General features: G+C 44.8%; 1 protein-coding gene across 1 annotated transcript in view; it reads right to left on the bottom strand.

Moving 5' to 3' along the window:
- The window catches only part of SKAP1 (src kinase associated phosphoprotein 1), a 435,964-nt gene that overhangs the window by 4,346 nt on the left and 411,801 nt on the right, over positions 1–19,817 (bottom strand). The window contains exon 13 of the mRNA XM_053262673.1: positions 589–697. Within this exon, the coding sequence (XP_053118648.1) occupies positions 596–697 (102 nt within the window). The 3' untranslated portion in view covers positions 589–595. The remainder of the gene's footprint in view (positions 1–588; positions 698–19,817) is intronic.

Genomic DNA, 19,817 nt, shown 5'->3' with positions numbered 1-19,817 from the left:
TTCAATGCAGGGCTGCACAACCTCAGCCCTCTAGCGTTGCTGAACGACAACGCCCACCATCCCTGCCTATTGGCCACTGTGACTGCGGATGATGGGAGTCACAGACCAACAGCAGCTGGAGGGCAGAAGTTGGGCAGCCCTGCTTTAAGGACTGAAAGGTCTGCTCGGCCTCTCTATATGGCCTCAGCATGGATTTTGGACGCCATTAAAGGCAGCAGAGTGAGAGACAAGAGAGATCTGAGCCATAGGGCAAAGAAGTCCACTAGGAAATACTGCTGCACAGGCACCAAACAGGCTTGCCACCTCTGACGGAATCTATGCCTGGAGATTTGTTTCCTCCAGGATCTGTTCCTTTCTTTTTTTCAGTTTCAAGCCCTTCAGATCTCCAGCAGTGCTTTCAACTGAGACCTGACGGCAGGCCAGTCCTGGAGGTTGTCAACCCTTGAGGCCCCAAATGAACAGCTGTGCAACAGCAGGGGTCAGCCGAGGCTTGCTGAGCACAACTTCTTCATGGGAGGGCATCCAAAGGAGAGGCACCTGCTTTCTTCCCTCCTAGAGAACAGTGCCAGTTGAGCCTTCTTTTTTTACCTGTTGTTCATCTTTCTTCCACTTCATAGGCAGGCATAAGATATTCCTTAGGGACAATGCCCACCACGCTGTCCAGCTCTCCGACCCACCAGCCATACATATTGTATTCCTGAAAATAATGCAAGAACAACATTAAATGAAATGTCTGGACAGAATGGAGGAGGGAAATGGAAGGGAGGGGGTTATGGAGAAACCTATAAAGTCTTTGGTATGAAAAGAAGACAACAGGCTGAGTTCTGCCTCTGCCACCAACCTTCCTACACGATCCTGGGCACAGTACTTTCCCTTAGCATCGTTTTCTCACCCAGCCTCAAGAAAAAATTAATATTTGTATTCATTTGTTAACACACCCAAAATACTCAGCCGTAGCCCCCCAATTTGCAGCATAAGAATAATACTGATCAACCTGGCAAGGTTGTAATTGCTGTAATAATGTAGGTCAAATGTTATATAAATTCCATTATTTACTATGAATTAATAATAATAATAATAATTAATAATGGCTCTTTTACCCAGTAAGCCCTTCATATTTTCTCCATGTGAATGGGTCAAAGTAAAATGTGAGGCACTTTCCATTCTCTGTGCTGAGCTGGGTATACAGAAGGGGATGATCACATGGCTCAATGAAGACCTGTAAGTCTCCTTCCCTTCTCAGGGAGCTACAGAGAGGCACGTATTCTCATACTGATCCCATGCACAGGCTACTTGTACATTGAGCACAAGCATAGATCAAGGCTCAGAGATGCCACTGTGGGACTGGACATGCCCTCATTCTGGGCAATGTCTGGATGTGTTGCAGTGTGTTTGGCATTCCACGCACCCAGTGTGGGAGGGCGAGTTAAAGAACTTCATGCATCGTGTCCAAATATGTTTTGTAAAGCACATCTACTTAAAGTGCTATGCAGATTATTATTTTTATTTATTTAAAACATGTAAACTAGCAGTACCTAAGGCAACTAACAAAAATAATTTGAAAGAATAAAAATACAGTAATGAAAGAACTAAAATATCAAATAAAACTGTTAGAACAAAGCAGCAGTAGAGCAGTAACCTGAAATAATGTTTACTCTTTCCTCCCGAAATGTTTGGCAAAGTAATAAAATCATAGGCCCCCTTCAGATGTATTGTGGAACTGTGGGTCCAACAGACACACAGTTCTGCACCCCCCACCCCCGCTTTTGGACGTGCAGGAGATCTACCTCTCTGCCATCAGCAAGACTGCAGAGAGGCAGGGGAGCTGGCTAGGTGGGCTTCCTTCTTGACAGAAGGACAGCCTGCACAGCCAATTGGGCCGGAGTGAGGGAGGAGCTTCGTGGGGCTGAAACTGTAGTGCCAGCATTTGGATGTAATGCTGGTGCTGCAGAACCAGAGTTGGAGGCACCCAAACTCTACACTGAAGGTTCAGAGTGGAGTTTGGGGAGGGAAACTGCAAGTCCCTTCTCACCTTCAACTCTGGTTTCCCGAATCTGGATATGTGTCCAAGGAAACCGGAGATGAAGGGACCTCTGTATTTCCTGTTACATCTGAATTAGGCGACAGAGTTGGAGGGAACCCTGTAGGGATTCTAATCAGAACTCCTCCTCGGTGCAGGAAATCCAGAGGTAGAGTTTCCCAACAGATGACTGCCCAGCCTCTGCTTGAAGACCTCCAGTGAGGGAAAGCCCACTCCACCAGGTGATTGGTTTCATGGTCGAACCGCTCTCACCATTAAGAAGTTTCTCCTAATGTTCCACTGAAACCTGCTCTCCTAACTTAAGCCCATCAAATTTACTCCTGCTCTCTGAGGCAGTAGAGGACAAGTCTTTGCCCTTTCCCATAACAACGCTTCAGTTACTGAGTGCTAACATATCATGTCCCCCCTCAGTTCTTCTCTTCTCCAGGCTAAACATACCCAGTTGCCCGTATTGGAACTTGTTCCAGTTTGTCTACAACCATCTTAAAGTGCAGTGACAGGACAGGACACAGTACTCCAAATGAGCTCTGACTAGCATGGAATAAAGTGGAACTAGCTTGGGCCCTGGGTATTTAAGAGAACGTTGTCTTGGTTATGAACCCCACCACCCATTGAGATCATCAGGAGAGGTCTGTCTGCATTTGCCACCGGCTCATCTGGTGGCTACTCAGGGACAGGCCTTCTCCGTTGCTGCCCTGAGGCTTTGGAATGTGTTTCCTAGTGAAATAAGAGCCTCCCCATCTCTGACAATTTTTAAAAAGTCTTTAAAGATGCATCTGTTCACTCAGGCTTTTAACTGATACTGTTTTGATTGTTTTTAATGTTGTTTTAGAATATTGTTTTAAAAATTTTAAATGGTTGTGTTTTAAATTTCTTGTTTTTTGTTTTTAACTAATGTTTTAATGTTGTTTTTATCTTGTTGTAAACTGCCCAAAGACGGGCGGTATAAAAATATGTTAAATAAAAAAATACATACATACATACTATTACTTCTTGTGATTTAGAAACGCTGGTTCTATTAATTCTTGTGACTTGGAAATGCTGATTCCATTAATGGAGCTTAAAATTGCACTAGCCTTTCTGGCAGGTGCATCACGCTGCTGACTCATGTTCAGCTTGTGATCAACTACAATCCAGAGATCTTTTTCACATATACTACCACCAAGCCTTAAGTGGTACAGCGGGGAAAATGCTTGACTAACAAGCAGAAGGTTGCCGGTTCGAATCCCTGCTGGTACTATATCGGGCAGCAGTGATATAGGAAGGAAGATGCTGAAAGGCATCATCTCAGACTGCATGGGAGGAGGCAATGGTAAACCCCTCCTGTATTCTACCAAAAGAAAACCACAGGGCTCTGTGGGCGCTAAGAGTCAAAATCGACTTGACGGCAGAATTTACTTTACCTTATCACCAAGCCAAGTTGTCCCTACTCTATACCTGAGCAGGAGTGTAGCAAGGTTGGAGGCAGGGGCAAGATTTCAGAATGGGCCCCCCTGCCCACTGCTGCCCACCTTCATGTGCCCCTGCCACCACTGCTGCCTGCCTTCACAGCAGCCACTTGCCTTTGTGGCTACTGCTCCCGCCGCCCTGAAGTCAGAGAGCAGACGAACCAGTGTGGCCTGATGACGTCACCATGCCAGCTCAGTGAGGCAAGGCTGTTTGCAAAAAAGGCTTGCTTTAAAAGGGCCAGCTGTCCTCACTGGCATCGGGGCACTGGCACAGTGGCTGGCACAAACTGAAGCCCAGTGGAGGGGGGGCAGTAGACACAGCTGGTGCCCTCTGTTCACCCGTGCCCTCTATACCTGTGTGCATCAATTCTTTTTGCTTAAGTGCAGAACTTTGCATTTATCTCTATTGAATTGCATTCTGAATTGCATTCAGATTCCCATTCTATCAAGGCCAGTTTGAATTGTATTCTTGACTTTTGAAGAGTTAACTAATCCTTCTGGTTTTGTGCTATCTGCAAACCTGATAAAGATTTCCTCCACCATTTCATCTGTAACTGATAAAAATGTTGACTAATACTGGGCCCATGACAGAGCCCTGTGGCACCCCACTTGAAACCTCTCTCCAATTTGATGAGCCCTTGATGAGCACTCTTTGTGTATGGTTTTCCAACCACTTGTGAATCCACTTGATGGCATTATCATCTAGCCAAATATCATAGAGAACCTTGTCAAATGCTTTGTTGAAATAAAGATAAATCACGTCCACAGTATTCCCACAATCCATGAAGCTAGTAACCTGAACAACAACAGCAGCAACAACTGGAAGGATTTATTTTTTTTAAATCCTTTTCCTAATCACTACATTATCATCAAGCTAATGACAGAGAGAGCAATTAAAACTTCACCAACAAGGCAAACATTAAGACAATCCGGCCTCATACCATATTCTTTCTATCAATGCATCTGCCCCCCAATGAAGGGGGCCCCATGGAGAGAAGCAATGCACCTTTGTGGGTGCCTCTGGGTATGGTGCTTCTCCTGTAATGATAGCAGTCAGAACATCTCACAATCCCGCCACACTGGTTGACATTTTGTTAGTTTTAGCTATCCGTTGGTTTTAACAGACTAGGAATCAATGGTTTTAAAGTACAGGGAAGCAATAAAGTCACATAGTGTTAAACATCAGGAAGATGTCCCCAGCCATCAGAGCAGCTCAGGAATTGAGTAAATTAACTCGGGGAGGCTTATGGAACCTCCCTCCTTGGAACTTGAAAAAAAGGAAAAGGTGGGACAACTATGAAGATGTTTTAGATATGAAAGAGAGTTGAATAGAGGATGTGTATAAGCACTGGCCATTATGGAGAATGTGTACAAGTCAAGTGAACAGTATAAACAGGTTTTGTCTATTGCCTGGTCAATGTGCATCACCTCTAAATGACGCTGTGGACTGTGTACAAGGATGTTCTTAGTCTTCTTGGACGCTCTGCAGATATATCAGGCAATGTGTGAAATCCTCAAGTTTCCTAGCATCACTTGGAAATTATGTTCATTGGCCAACATTCTGTGCACTGTGACCTCAGTATTAGGAAGCTGCGAGGGCTGCTGCACACAGAAAAGGCAGCCCTGAGGCTGGTGTGGAGGTGAACTGTTGCAAACCTCTTTAAAACAGTGTGTGTGGGTACTTGCTTTGTGCTCCACACCTGGAGTAAACCATTTAAAAACGCAGGCTCTGAGAAAAGTGAGAACTGACAGCAATAGGAAAGATGAGGCAGAACTTAGTCTGAACCAGGGCCCAGCTCTAGGGCCTGTGTTCAAAAGTCCCAATTCATTCCTGAATATTTACTTATTTTTATCATATCTTAAGGCTTAGGGAGGCTTGTGGCTGTAATTTACACGATTAATTAAAACACATACACAAAAGAATCCCAAACTAATCAATGTAAATGATCAGCAAATCAAGTGGCAAAGCTTCTCCTATAATTGTTCCACTTCAGGCTGCAGGTGGCTTGCTCTTCCATCAATAAACTCCCTGCAGATAGAAAATAGCTTGACAAGAAGCAGCAGCATTCAGACTCCCTAACACACTAATTGTCTGTGTGAAAGGTGGCTTTTGGAGGGGGAGGATATTCACACATGCATTCTTCCACCTGCAACCTGAAGTGGTGGTGTCAAGGTAAAGCTTTATCACTTAAACGTCTCCATACACAGAACTTTAAACAGCAACTCAGAGAAAAACATAGAAATTCTTATGGAGCTCTCTCTGGGAAAGGTGAGTGGAAGGTCCTACCATTGCTAGTGTGTGGGGCCATGTTGCCTCTGTTGTCCCTCACCAACAGCTTTCTTGCTGGGGGGTGGGAGCACCAACTCTAAGTACCTACTGTTCCCCTAGTAGTGGATGGGCCCAGACTGTTCTGCACTTTTCTCATTGTCTAGCTGCAGAAACCTGTGAAGGAAAGAGTTATTCTGACCATAGTCAGAGTGTTTTCCTTTCTAAAACCAACCCTTAACTATCAGGCACAAAACACTATTAGCCTGGTGTATATCTTGGCAAGCTTGAGGCCCAGAACACTGACTATAAAGACTACAGGTCACTTCACATATGTATACTTCTGTTTTTCTTTTTTTATTGGTGTTTTTGTGTGGGGGGGGGTATGGTTTTTAATGTTTAACTGATTTTAAGGTTTTGAATGTAACTTTAAAGGAATTTTATTGTATTTTAACTTTTGCAAACTTGAGGTGAATTATGAAAGGTGGCATAAAAACTGAACAAACAAAATAAATAAAAAGAAAAATGCTCATCACCAGTTGATAATGGTTTTGAATGGAGACTTGTATAGTGAATGAGTAGTAAAGATCTAATTGCTATGGACATCTTTCACATCACCTGGTGTCAGTCCAAGCACAATGCTTTTCAGCTATCCGTGCACACATTCAGCTGCAGGCACCAAGCACAGAGTAACCAAGCAATGCACATACATGTGTGAACCAAGCCCCAGGCGCTCTGAAGAGATGGAGGAAAGGGGTAACTGTGCCAGATGGGTAGATGTAACAGGCCAGGATTGAGACTCGACCCACCTTCCGTGCGTTGCCTTGGCCTGAGCACTGTGAGGTATTTTAAAACAATTTCAGCTTTGATGGATTGCCGGGGAGCCAGCGATTGCTCATAATCAAAAAAAGGAAGAACGGAATGCAAATGAGCGCAAGCCGAGAACCATTGGCGCCGGGCGCTTTATTTCCCTGCGCTGTGCCAAAAAGAATTAAAACAACATTAAACTCCCAGCAATAATGTTTAAGCTCTCATTTCTGAGTGCCAAATTGCACGGCTCTGGATCATACAGATGTTCGTTAATTATGCTAATTTTTATTAAACTATTAAAACTGAGGAAGTTGCACTGGCAGAGCCCCGGCCCGAGGTGAACCCTGTCTTGCGTCTGGAGGTGCTAATTTGCCAGCTTCCCTCGATAAGCTGCTGATGCTGGAGGTTTGGGCTTTGCTTAGTGTGGGGGAATTTTTTGTGAGGAGAGGATGACTTCTTCAGCAGAAAATGCAGAAGAAACTCCCAGCAAGCACTGGATCCCCTGGACCTATATGCACCCATATAAGTGCATCTAGGCATGACTTGACCACAAGGCAAGCGCTCTCTCTCTCTCTGTGGTGCTTTTCAAGGGGTACTCACCAGGTCAAAAAAAGCACATTAATGCCTTTAATTAATGCCTTTAGAGGAGAGCTGGTCTTGTAGTAGCAAGCCTGACTTGTCCCCTTAGCTAAACAGGGTCTGCCCTGGTTGCATTTGAAAGGGAGACTAGAAGTGTGAGCACTGTAAGATATTCCCTTCAGGGGATGGAGCCACTCTGGGAGAGCAGAAGCTTCGAGGTTCCCTCTCTGGCTTCTTCAAGATAGGGCTGAGAGAGATTCCTGCCTGCAACCTTGGAGAAGTCGCTGCCAGTCTGTGAAGACAATACTGAGCTAGATAGACCAAGGGTCTGATGCAGCTTCCTATGTTCCTAATCCAGGCTCTTGGACTCATTTTGCCATGGCGGGCTTCCTACACAGAGTACAGTATGTCCCAGAATCCTCTGCAATATTGCTCTCAGAGTTGACAGAGGGATTCACCTGCCACATTTCATTTATAGCAGAAAAAATGTTGAGCCTCGCTTGCAGCAATCCAGCGATTTCCCCAAGCTCTCTAGCAGGCCTGCTCAACTTCGGCCCTCCTGCAGATGTTGGCCTACAACTCCCATAATCTCTGGCTATTGGCCCCTGTGGCTGGGGCTTATGGGAGTTGTAGCCCAGAAACAGCTGGGGGGCCTAAGTTGAGCAGGCCTGCTCTCTAGAGTGTGCTGGACACAGTTTAGGAGGATGGTTTGAACTTAGAGGCTGGTCTCTCACCTTTTGTCCTAGCATGATCCCTAAAACCATCCATTAGGTGGTACTTCATTTCCAAATGACAAAGGGCACAAAGAGCGTTAGCGAAGTCTCTCTCTCACTTTGAAGTCTCTGTCTTGGGAGGTTCAACAAAGCCTGAGCTTGAGAAACTTCTGGAAGTGGTGTAAATCTGTCTGTCCTTCTTAAATCACTTGGGCAAGTCTGCCACGTCTCGAGAAGACTGGAGGGTTCTTTTGAGTGTTGTTACATTGCACTCAGGTTTTAATGTCATTGAGGACATTAATGTTTGTAAAGGACAGACTTTAATTTTCACAAGGCACTCTGTCTTTGGAAATGGACAGTGAATTCACTCTCAGGAAGGCTTTAACCAAAGGATAACTTAACTATAATTAAGTAATTTATGTGCCCCTAACTCTCAGATCTGAGTATAAGGACTCTGACATTGAGTCACCAGAGAAAAGAGAATTGGGCCCAGTGCCGGAAGGTGACACTGCTGGGTATCTTTTGAGGTCTACACAACAGCAGGAGGCATAGACCAAAACAACATCCAAAGCCCCAACAATTAACTGACTGATGCTAGGCTTGACAATGTGAATTAGTAAGCTTTTACACTGCAAAATAACTGACTCCTCCTGGTTACGCCTAAAGTCAGCACTTGGCTGAAGTCTGGTACCTGGCCTTCCTTTCTGACTGTTGCAGGGAACTGTCCGCCCTGGGGCTACAGCCCTGTTGATGCAGAAGCTGCCCAGACATGGTACCTTGAGCAGCTTGCTAAGAAGGTGCGCATGAATCACAAAGGCAGAGAGCAGGGGTGGCCCTTTCATGAGGTGAGGTGGCCGCTTTACGTGGCAGATTATCAGAGTGACAGCAGGGCATCAAGAGGCTCTCAACTGCCATCACTGGAGCAGCGCTTTGGGACTGATCTGTCCCTTATAAGCTCTCCAAGGAGCACCACACACTCCTTGCAAAACTCACATGTCCCGTGAGTGAAGAGGAGGCTGCCAGCAGCCTCCCCGTCCCTGTTCCATCTTCAAAGCTTGCAAAGGTCAGTTTTCAAAGGTCAGTTTGGCCCCACCAGGGGTGCGGGGCAACAAAACATTTAGCACCTTGCCTCGGGTACTGCAACACCTTGGGCAGAGAAGCAGCAGCAGCTACTGGAAGCTCAGGACCTCTTGCTTCAGGCTCACAAAAACTTGGGGATCATCTTCATGCCCTGCTTGCGGGCTTCCCATAGCATCTGGTTGGAGCCTTGGTGGACTCTTGGTCTGGTCCAGCAGGGCTCTTCTTATGTCCTTTAATTTGGCTGGGGTGGTGAAATCAATGCAGGATGACTGTCCGCAAAAATGAGGAGAAAACAGTTGTGTGCGCACACATGCGTGGACGAATAAGTGTTAAATGACCTCAAGCTCAGCTCAGAGATAACATCCTTCCAATTAAAAAAGAGACATGCAAAGGAAGTAAAATATCTTTACCCCCTGCCAGCTCCCAAATTCTATGTCAGCAGCAAAGTGGGAACAGCTGTCCACTGTGGGGAGGGGGGCTTTCTATGGAGGGATTATGCACACACAGATATAGAAGGATTTATGTCTCTAGTGTCCACCAGCAAAAGGAAAAACAACATCTAAACTCATGAGAAAGGACACATCATATACACCAAAATAAGCTGTTGACAAGCAACATGGGGGAGATTTCTTGGCTACTCTCAGACTCCTCACGGGCTTCCCTGTGGCTGTTTTACTGCTTTTCTACAGCATCTCGGGTGTCCTTTACATGCCTCCTGTCTCAATGTCTGGACTCTCTCTACCGTGCCATGAGAAAATGCCTTAGCAAGCAGGTAGCAGCAGGGGGCAGAGGGAGCAAGGCTGGGAGGAAACAGCAGGCAGCTCTCGTAAGCCGGAAAAGAGAATGAAGACCCCTGTGACAGAGCTGCTCGCTTTTAATTTCCGTATGCCCCCATCCCTACTGTTTCCCTATTTGTGGAATGTTCTGCATGTCAGCTCAGCATCACAAGATGACCACCGAGGTGCCTTTGAGGTTTCATGACCAGGGAAAACTGGAGGACTCTTTTTAATGGTTGAGTTCATTTGTATTATTGTTGTTGAGTGGTGGCATCAGAGAGGTAATTTTGGAGCCTGGACCTAAAGGCCTTTGGAGCACCATCCCCTTCCCACACACTATGACACACACAGTATTTTTAACATGTGAGTTCTGGAGGGCACAAACAGCAAGTATACTCACAAGAATGTAAGAATATAAAAACTGGCATATTTATGCAAATGTGAATTAGCAGAAACATTTCAACAGGCAACTTAAAATATTCCCATCCCACATATTTCTTTCCCCACGCCCCCACAGTGCCACCCAGGACAGACGAAGAAGGATTTGGAGGCCCTGGACTTTGGCCCCAAAGTCGAGGGGTAAGAGCGCCTCTGGACTGTGACATGCACAGAATTTAAATTCCAAAAGGAGATTGGGGCTGGCTATGGTCTATGGATTGAACCTGGAACCTTCTGCATCTAAAGCATGAGCTCTGCCATTGAGCTTAGCCCTGGTAAGACCTTGTGTTTGTTAAGGGCCAGTTTAGGTCTCACATACAGTGCAGAAAAGCCATTATGTGTGGCAATGCTTCATAAGCAAATAGGAGCATTTAAATAATTCTTATGACATGCATGGCTCCACTGCACCTATCAGCTACAGTACATGCCCCTGGTGGTGGGGACAGCTCTGCATGCAGCTGCTGCACACACTGAGGGAGTGTATACATGTAGCTTATATCTTTAAATGTGACTGTTCACTTGTGCAGCACTGCGATGAGTAAGCACTTTTCTGCAGGCTGCACTTGCGGTAAGTAATGTTGAAACTGTCTCTAACTTGCAAATAATTAAGAGCAATAATGAATCGGGGAGGGGGAAAACACGTTCAAGCCAATTCTCCAATCTCTAATTTGCATGCAAAAAATGTATATTCTCCTGCTTATGGATGCAATGGGATTTAGCGGTTTTGGAAAAGGAACAGGGTGTTCAGCACTGAATTTGGCATGCTTTACCTTAAGCATTTATCAGCAAGATTAAGGACAACTTTTTTTTCTGTTTAAAGGCCTCTTAAAATGAAAATTTATAATTCTGAAATTCAAAATCTTTGATCTAAACTTAAAATTCTGATGATTGCCAAATCTATGTGAAATTTTGCTTCAGGTATAGAGTCAGGTTACTAAACACCGGTTTAGGAAATCTTTCAGAAGCTTTCCTGCCAAAAGCCTGTTTCAGCCTCTGTAAAAGGTGCAAAGTTAAAAAGATGCAGGTCTGCCAATTGCACACCTGGAGTACAAGTCTGACTGTTCATCAGTTAGCTCTTGGCTCAGTTAACAATATAAAGTTTTTTGTTTTGTTTTGCAGTATGACAGATAGGGCAAGTACTGGCAGTCAGAAGGAGATCCGAGTCTCAAATCAGAAAGCAAAAGCCACACTCCATCACCAGCCACCTGAAAAACTTCTTTCACTGATTCTAATAGTCAACTTTGATGTTTAAGAAACAGCAATGTAGAAACAAAACACTCCACAGAACTCTGAATGAAACTGATGGAAGAGGGCTGACTACAAAACATTTCATATGGTAATAATTTGGGGCTGAAAAATATATCAGTCTTCTCTCCAGTCTTCTAAACCTGCCTATTTGTTTTAATAACTTTGCAGAAAGTATCTTAATCATCTCTATTTTGTTATGCTACCTAATTTGTAGAGCACCTGAGCTCTTGCAAAGGTCTCACTTTAACCTGACACCTCAGCTTCTGCCAAGCTTGTCTTACTTATCAAATAAAATTTGTTTTAATATTTAGATTCATTCAGATCACTTTAAAATATACACTAAATACATAAATAAGACACCTCACATTGCCAAATGACAGGGTTTAAAAACAGATTGAAGCTTATATCACCCTTCTGCTTTGTTTCAGAATTCTAGTATAGTTGCGAAGTTCATCTAAATTTATTTGGATCACGCTTAATTCAAGTAACTCCCACTGAAATCATAGAGATTTATTTGCAAGGAGTAAGTGTCTTTAGGATTGCAGTCATAATTGTTTATTAATTACTATAGACTTGCTAACCTGCTGAGGAGATGAGCTTTTGCAAGGAGCTTTGATCTAATCAAGTGGCTCAGCTCCTGCTGAACTTATTCCACTTGTACCAGTTGCCAACAAGGCTGTCAATGAAGAAATAAAACAATTTATAAAACTTTGAATAAGACCAATGGCAAACTCTAATACGACCAAAGATAAGATCCACAGTGGATAGGAAAGTTGAGCAAACTTCCTAGTGGCCGTCAGACACCTAAGAAACAGAGATAATGGTGAATTTTTAGAAATAACAGCTGCCTGGAATACCACCCTCAGCCAAGGAATTTTTTCTTCCAATCCAGACGCATAGGGATTGGGAGTTAGTTTGGGGAGAATGGCACATTATGATAGACACGGAGGCTATTCCCACGATCGCCCAAAAATGGGCTAAGTGAACCCAGCCTGCTTTTGGGCGATTGTGCGCTATGTGTTTTATGTTATGGTGGCTAGCACGGTTCCCGGCAGCTAGCCACCATAAGCCCCCCTCCCCTTAAACGAGGTTAACGGAGCAATTGCTCCATTAACCTTGTTTTTGTGCTCGTGTGTCGCCGTGGCGACACACGAGTAGACCCACAACCAGGAGCCTGCAAGCAGCCTCCCGGGCTCGGGGGTCTCTCCTGCATGGGGCATCCTGGAATTCTCTACCACAGGATGTGGTGATGGCCCCCAGTTTGGATGGCTTTAGAAGGGGCTTAGACAAATTCATGAAAGGTAGGTCTATCTATGGCTACTTGATGGTTATAGACTATGTCCAGGTTCAGAGGCGGGATGCCCCTGAATACCAGTTGCAGGGGAGCAAGAAGGTGGGGAAACAGAATGCTGGACTATAAAGGTCTTGGCCTGATCCAGCAGGAATCTTATTTTCTTAGCTAACCAATTATGTGAAACACAGCAATAAAACACGTAACATGATGGCCAGTGTTCCCTCTAACAAATCAAATCAAATCAATCAATAACAGGGATCCCCAGATGTTATTTAATACAACTCCCAGAATCCCCAAGCAAAAGCCATTGCAGCTGGGGATTCTGGGAGTTATGGTCAACAACATCTGGGAATCCCTGTTAGAGGGAACACTGGTTAACACTGATGATGACATCAAGACACAGGGCATGTTTTACCGCACATTACGGACAGGGGAGGCTATTATATTAAGTGATAGCCTCCCTTACCCCGCTGAACTGTAGTTCTGCCCAGAGTATTAAGCAGAAAAAACATTATACATCCTCAGAGGCACTGAGTGTTTCTTGTGCTCCCGAGTCAAGCCCTGGCACTGAAAACAGTTTCTGGGGCTGATGCATTCTAACTCAAATTAAGCCCTGCATAGAATAAGAAGCCTCTGGAGGCAGGCCTCTTTCTCTGTACTGAGATCTCACCTGTTCTGAGAGGAAGGCTGGCTCCATACCCCATCTTGGCAACGCTGAGCTAGCAATATTTACTCCTCAACCCTACCTTAGCTCTAGTTACAGTCCAAGTGCCTCGTAAACAACCGATCCTACTTTGGCGACGCAGTTAATCAGCCCTGGCCGCTCACAGAAGATCAATGGCGGGATGATGGATGCCCGAGGAGAAAAGCCAAAATCAATCACAGGCTTATCGGTATATGATTGCTTGGCCCCATTATTAGCACCGGAGCGTCGTACATTATTGTTAGTAAAATGGAGGCCTCTAATTCATAGGTGAGCCGTGTCACGCATTATTGGAAGGTCACTTGACATGGGAGGGTTTTATATTGGGTCGCTCCAGACATCTGTTTACCTCAAAAGCTGGCCCAGGGCTGAAAGCCAGCTCAAAACAAAATTTAGAGCTTCTCACCAAAAAGGAAGAAACCTGAGCATGGTGTCTAATTTCTAAAAGAAAGAGAGGTGCCAGAGTTTGATCATCTTCCAGAAAGACACAGCTGTAGCTCTCATTCATTTCTATTGTACTCCGGGACAGCTCCTGCTCATTTCAGTGGGGCTTGTGCAGGGGGTGGTTCTCTCTGCTGCCCAAAGTCTATTGCCTGAGATGGCAACCTCTCTTTGCCTCATCATACGGCCGCCTTTGGCACTAGGAAGCCACAGTCCATGTCACAGAAGTCTAGTCCTCTTAATCCTTTTTAGGAAGGGGGCTCCCATTTTGCATAGGATTTTGGATTTGTCCTCCTATTTATTTTGGGATATCAGGGACTGCCATCACTAGGGATAAAATGCTGTGTGATATGGAAGTAACATTCAATTATTTTCCATTTTAGATGATCCAGTAAATGGGTCTTGCTCATGTTCGGGGCTGACTGGTGTTGGGAAATTTTACCTTCAGGTCAAACTGGCCAGTGTCCACAGTTGCCCCAAGTGAGAGTGTGCAGCAGATCTTTGACTTTTATAGCAGGCCATGTTGTGCAACTGGTTCTCCAGCATCACCTGATTCTGAGGACCAGGAGGAAACTGGTCTGTGATGTTGGTATCCTGGCTTGAACTGCCTGCAGTTCCCTTCCCTGACCAGTAGTCTGAGTGATGCAGGGAGTAGGGGATTAATGAGTAACCCTCAGAGCTTCTGGTTCAAGCATTACAATGCATGATATATTATGTTTTTGCTTTAATACGTTATGTGGGTTGATGGTCTAATGGCCCTAAATTGTGGCAGAGTTTTTCAACTATTTTCCCATCATGAACTAAGACCACCATTTATGGAGGGCAGAAGAGGCAAAAAAGGCCTGACCTGTGTGCCAAACTATATAGGATTATTTCTCAGGCGTATCCATGTTTTTAGACAACTCAAAAGTTCTACACACCAAAAAATTAAGAGAAACATAAAACAGTAATGGACAAAGACCTGTTCCATCACATAACAAGGGGCAGCATCTGGGGATGGATAACTTACTTATGAGGTTTGTGATTGGCCAGTCAACAGGGAACACAAAAATGTTAAGTGTAATTGAAACATCCCATATATTACATACAGAAAAACAAGGGTTGGACAATTCTGCAACATACAGATACCCAAAGGGATTCATATGATTAATATAATCTAGTTGACCTGAGTGACTATTTAATGGGTTTATGAACTAGGTATGCATGCCAAAAGCACAAATACCTTTGCATCCAAAAAAGGTGTGACTATCCTGTGTGGAGAACATTGCTTATGGATCTAAAATAAAATAATCACAAGTGGCTCTTGCAACTACGCTGTGATGTTGTTCTGACCTCAAGCACACCCAAAAGAAGGCTATTGACTTGCCCACGACCACTAAAAACTCTCTGCCCCCCACCACAACTACTGAAATCTATAATGATGACCCTCTAATGAAGCACAGATCTCAAGGATTTGCAGTATCTGAGTAGCAGCAGAGAAAGACCTTTATAAAGCAGACTTCCTTCTAAGTTTGCTAGCACAAGAAAGTAGGGGTGTATATGGACCACAGTTCATGCACCAGTCCAGATTTGGACTGAACCTGAAACTGAACCTCAAACCGGTCCGGTGGTTTGAGGTGGTGCTGAGGGCTGGGGGGACAGCAGCACCTTTTACAGTACAGAAAGAGGTCAGGGCGCTTTCCTGATTATATGTTGCAACAGGGTAAAATGCTACAGCTTGGCAGGATCGTATTGAAAACGATCCCCAGAATCTCAAACTCCTACAATGGGAATATACAGCTATTTTTCTGCAACATTGTAGCACTATAATGCAAATATAAGATCCGAAATAAGGCATTGGGAATGTGAACGGCACCTTACTGTCAGTGCAGCATCATAACACAGGAAGTACGGAAGCACACTGAGGCGATCCATAGTGACACTGTTGTAGGGTTTAATTTGACAAGCGCCCAGGTGAGTGATGGAGCTGCACTGGCGCCATGCACAGGCTGTCAAGGGGAGCACCGCTGCAGCAGCTCAGCCCAACCAGTCCGCTGGACCATGGAGCAGTTCACAAACTATGGTCCGTGCACACCCCTACAAGGAAGCTCAGCTGAACAACCGTCTCCTTCATGGTGGAGATAACACATTCTAATTGTCTTTAATCCACAGGGCAGTTTTGTTTCCTTTCTTTCTAAGCAAGTGTCTGCTCTCACCCCTCCTACTTTGCCACATCTTTTTACATAAACACTTTCTTCCATACATCATAATTAGGATGCATTATTAAATCTACATCCCACCCACCATCATTTTTTGCTATTAATATCAGGACCACACAAGGTGCAACAGTCCTGCAAGGAACTTCATGGGAGAGACACAAAAAATGAGCCGTTTATTTCTAGGAGGTGGCAGGATAATGAAGGGATGGAGACCAGAAATGGCCTTACTGAGACAAGACGTCCTCAAATGCTAGATGTTGGCAACTGCGGTTCATTTTAGTGAAACTTGTACAGAAAAACTTCCCCATGGGTTCCGCCTCATATTAATTAGTACAAGGGCACAGCATCTGGATTTCCCACCTCAGGCACTAAAATGGGGTGGGCTGAGCTGTGAGGGAGTGGAAAGGACTGAAGTTGTAGCTTGGCTTTTTTTCTTGAGTGTGGCAAGAAGTTCTCCTCTCGTAAGATACTTGATTCTGGCTTGTGGAGCATAATGGCCTAAATTGTCAGTCATTTGTTTGGGAGGTCAGTCATTTGTTTGGGAGGATGGCGACTGATGCATAGAGAACTGTGTCTTGCAGGGGGAGACTTCTAACTTTGGGGAGCTTCTATGTGTGAGAGAAAATGAGCCCCCCCCCCAATACTGTTAAATAAGGAAGGAAGGAATAACTATGATGTAAACTTTTCAAATACTGAAGTCACTTATTAATGACTGAAACAGGAAGGCATGAAGAAATATCACACAGCAGTAATAAACCAATGGTCCCTTCCTTTTGGAGCATTTTAAAATGTTTTTAAACAATAACTTGGAAGGATACGTAAAATAAAATAAAAGGAAAAAATCTTAGCTTTGATGGATTTAAGGTAAGAAAGTGAAGCATCATTTGCCAAACTGATTATTTTTACACTTTGTATTTCCCCCCCTTAAATTCAACAGTATTCATAAAATGACTTTTATAACCAAACTGGAACTAGGGGAATTTGCTTGAGAATGCCGCTTCCCTGACATATTGTTACCACTGTAGTACGTTTTGCTTTGGCTACTTTCAGACATAATTTTGCTTTAAAATTACTCAACTTACCCTCAGTCAGGAGCGCTTATTTTCCCTTAAATATTCAATTGAAGAAAGAATCCTGTGCAACTCAAAAGTTTGCAAGCAGAACTGAGAACACTGTCTGGTCTTATTGAAAGGTGATATTTTACTGACCCTGGGGATTTAACAAATAATGGTAACAGTTCTTCAGTGGGTGAGTTCTCATGATTCTCATGATGTTGGCTCAACTGGAAAGGGGACTTTAATGAGTCATGTATGCACCTGATTTCTGGTTGTAAGAACCCAGAAATTTCCATCTATGTTGGGTTGGCACAATGCCAACCTGGCATTTACAGGGAGCATTAATCTAGGATTTCATCTATGGTTGTCAATCTCCTTTAGATGTTGGACTGGTGCGGTGCCAACCCAACATCAATGGAAATTTCCGGGCTCTTACAACCGGAAATTGGGAGCACACACACTGTGTTAAACTCCCCTGTCCTGCTGAGCTGGCATTGTGGGGATTGTGAGAACCTGCTTACAATCAAGGCAGTCAAGACTCAGGAGGAGGCATACAGTGGGGGAGGTGGGGGCTGCTCCCCCTCCCAAAGATCAGCTTTGTTGCCTTGGTAAGGGGATGGACTTGATGACCTCATGGTTCATCTCAGTGTTAGGATCCTATGACTGGTTTTTTCTTTTTATGCTAGTGAAGTGTTTCAGACCGCTCATACTGTTCTTCCTCAACCAAGCAAAGGAAAGCTTCCAAGTTCAGAGACAATAGCTATGGCGGAAGCATTTCTCACTCTCTTGCTCCCCCCTCCCCAATCACCCCAAGACAATGAGATTGCAAAATCACGTGGTGCTGCCGTATTAATATTTATTCCATAAAAGCGTGGCGGCTTCGTACCACTCCGCTGCGCTGCTCTGACCGCAGTGCCAACCCTCAGGCACCGCAACACAATTTGGAAACAATGTGACGGAAATGTTTAATCTGTGCAGCCCATCTGTGCTGCGTATTTCTCCACATCTCCCCGAGAGAGGCGCCTTTGAATCTCCACACTGCCTTTAATATTCTCCTAAATCATTCCCCCCACTGCACTTCAAGGGCCATTGCTACAATTTCACAGGTTCATCGAAAGTGCACTGGAGAGGGAGGGAGGATGTTCCGGGAGGGGGGAAGTGGGGGGTAACAGGGCATTAGTTGCCTGGGATTTTTAAAAATATATATTTAAATAATAATTTCTAGGGATTACTCTCACTCATGCCCTTCGGAAAGAGGCAATGGGAACACACATTTAATAAAGACATCAAGCTGCTGGCATGAGCAAGGTTGCTTTAAAGAACGCAGATTAGAGGAAAACATTGTTTCCAAAGAGTCCAGCTTTAATCAGACCTCCAGTTTCAGGGCATGGGGCAACTGTGGCTTCAGTCTCTGTGATGGACAGATCTGGCAAGTCCCATTCGGTGTAAAAAGCAAACTGTCTTGCTTGTGATTCTGAGGTTTGCAGATCCATGCCCCCAAAGGTTGTCCCTAATAGTCACTACTGGAGTGACTTGCTCATGCAAATCACAAAACCAATACAAGCCTCACACACAGGTCTGTTGTACCAGGTGTGCAAAAGTCAAATGGATGGGGAACAGCAGCATTCATCTAGCAACTCAGCAACACATCTGTGACCCCCATGGATTACCCCACAGCAATGCTCTTGTACCCCGAACTTGTGCACTAGACACCCTTGATCCACAGCAGAACATGCACAGCCTTCTGCTACACCGCAGTTCTCTGGGCTGGGGTGGCTAAGTACAAAATGTGACTTTTTGGCATGTCACCCTAAGGCCACTTCATACATTTGTTAGATTGGTGTGGTTTCCCGTGTACTACTCAAGGTTCTGTGTATCTGGTCAGGCTAAACTTGTGTGTACACAACATTCCAGGGACGCACTTTGGTAAAAACATGGATTTTCCTCTGCCTTTTTGGATACTCATATGTAGGTGAAGCACAGATTCTAATCTAAGTTAGTGAGTGTGATTATGGAACCAATGGAAGGGAGAGAAAGGTACTGCGCAAGGTTAATTAATACAGGAAACAAGGAGCGATTTTGCACATATGCTGTGCGTACTATTGTCTGTTTATTCTTGGTGCATGGATTATATAGTCAAGAGGGTAGGGATTAGGGTTGCCAACTGTCCCGCCCTGAGCGGGATGTCCCGACTTCCTGCGGGGAAATGCTTGTCCTGATAGAGACTCAATTTCTCCCGCTTTTTTACTTCTTTTATCCTTTTAAAAAACTTTTTTAATTTTAATTTTTAAAGTTGCCGCCGCACAGCAGCGAGTGGAGCAGGATGGCAAGATCTCTCCAGCTTCCCAAACTATGTGAAAAAGTCTGTTGAGGGATTGGGGTGTGCAGACCGGCGAGTGGCAAGAGAGAAGATAGCGAAAGACTCCCTTACCCAACCTGCCTTCCTCCCAAATGAAGCCGATCCAGCCAATTTCAGGCCTCTGTGCAGGCACGCATGCAGAGGCTTGAAATCGGCCGGATCTGGTTCATTTGGGAGGCAGGTGGGTGGGGTAAGGGAGTCTTTCACCACCTTCTCTCTAGTCTTGCCAGTTGCCAGCGCACGCCCCCCGAGCCCCTGACATACTTTCCACATAGTTAAGTTTGGGAGGTGGAAGAGCTCTTGCTGCTGTCCCTGCCTTGCTACTGCCTCTGCGCGGCAGCAGTAGCACCCCCCTGGTGGTGGTGGGG

This window comes from Hemicordylus capensis, chromosome 6, assembly GCF_027244095.1.
Source record: "Hemicordylus capensis ecotype Gifberg chromosome 6, rHemCap1.1.pri, whole genome shotgun sequence".
Classification (NCBI taxonomy): Eukaryota; Metazoa; Chordata; class Lepidosauria; order Squamata; family Cordylidae; genus Hemicordylus; species Hemicordylus capensis.
The sequence above is the reverse complement of the archived record's forward strand: the minus strand, read 5'-3'. Positions and strand labels throughout refer to the sequence as shown.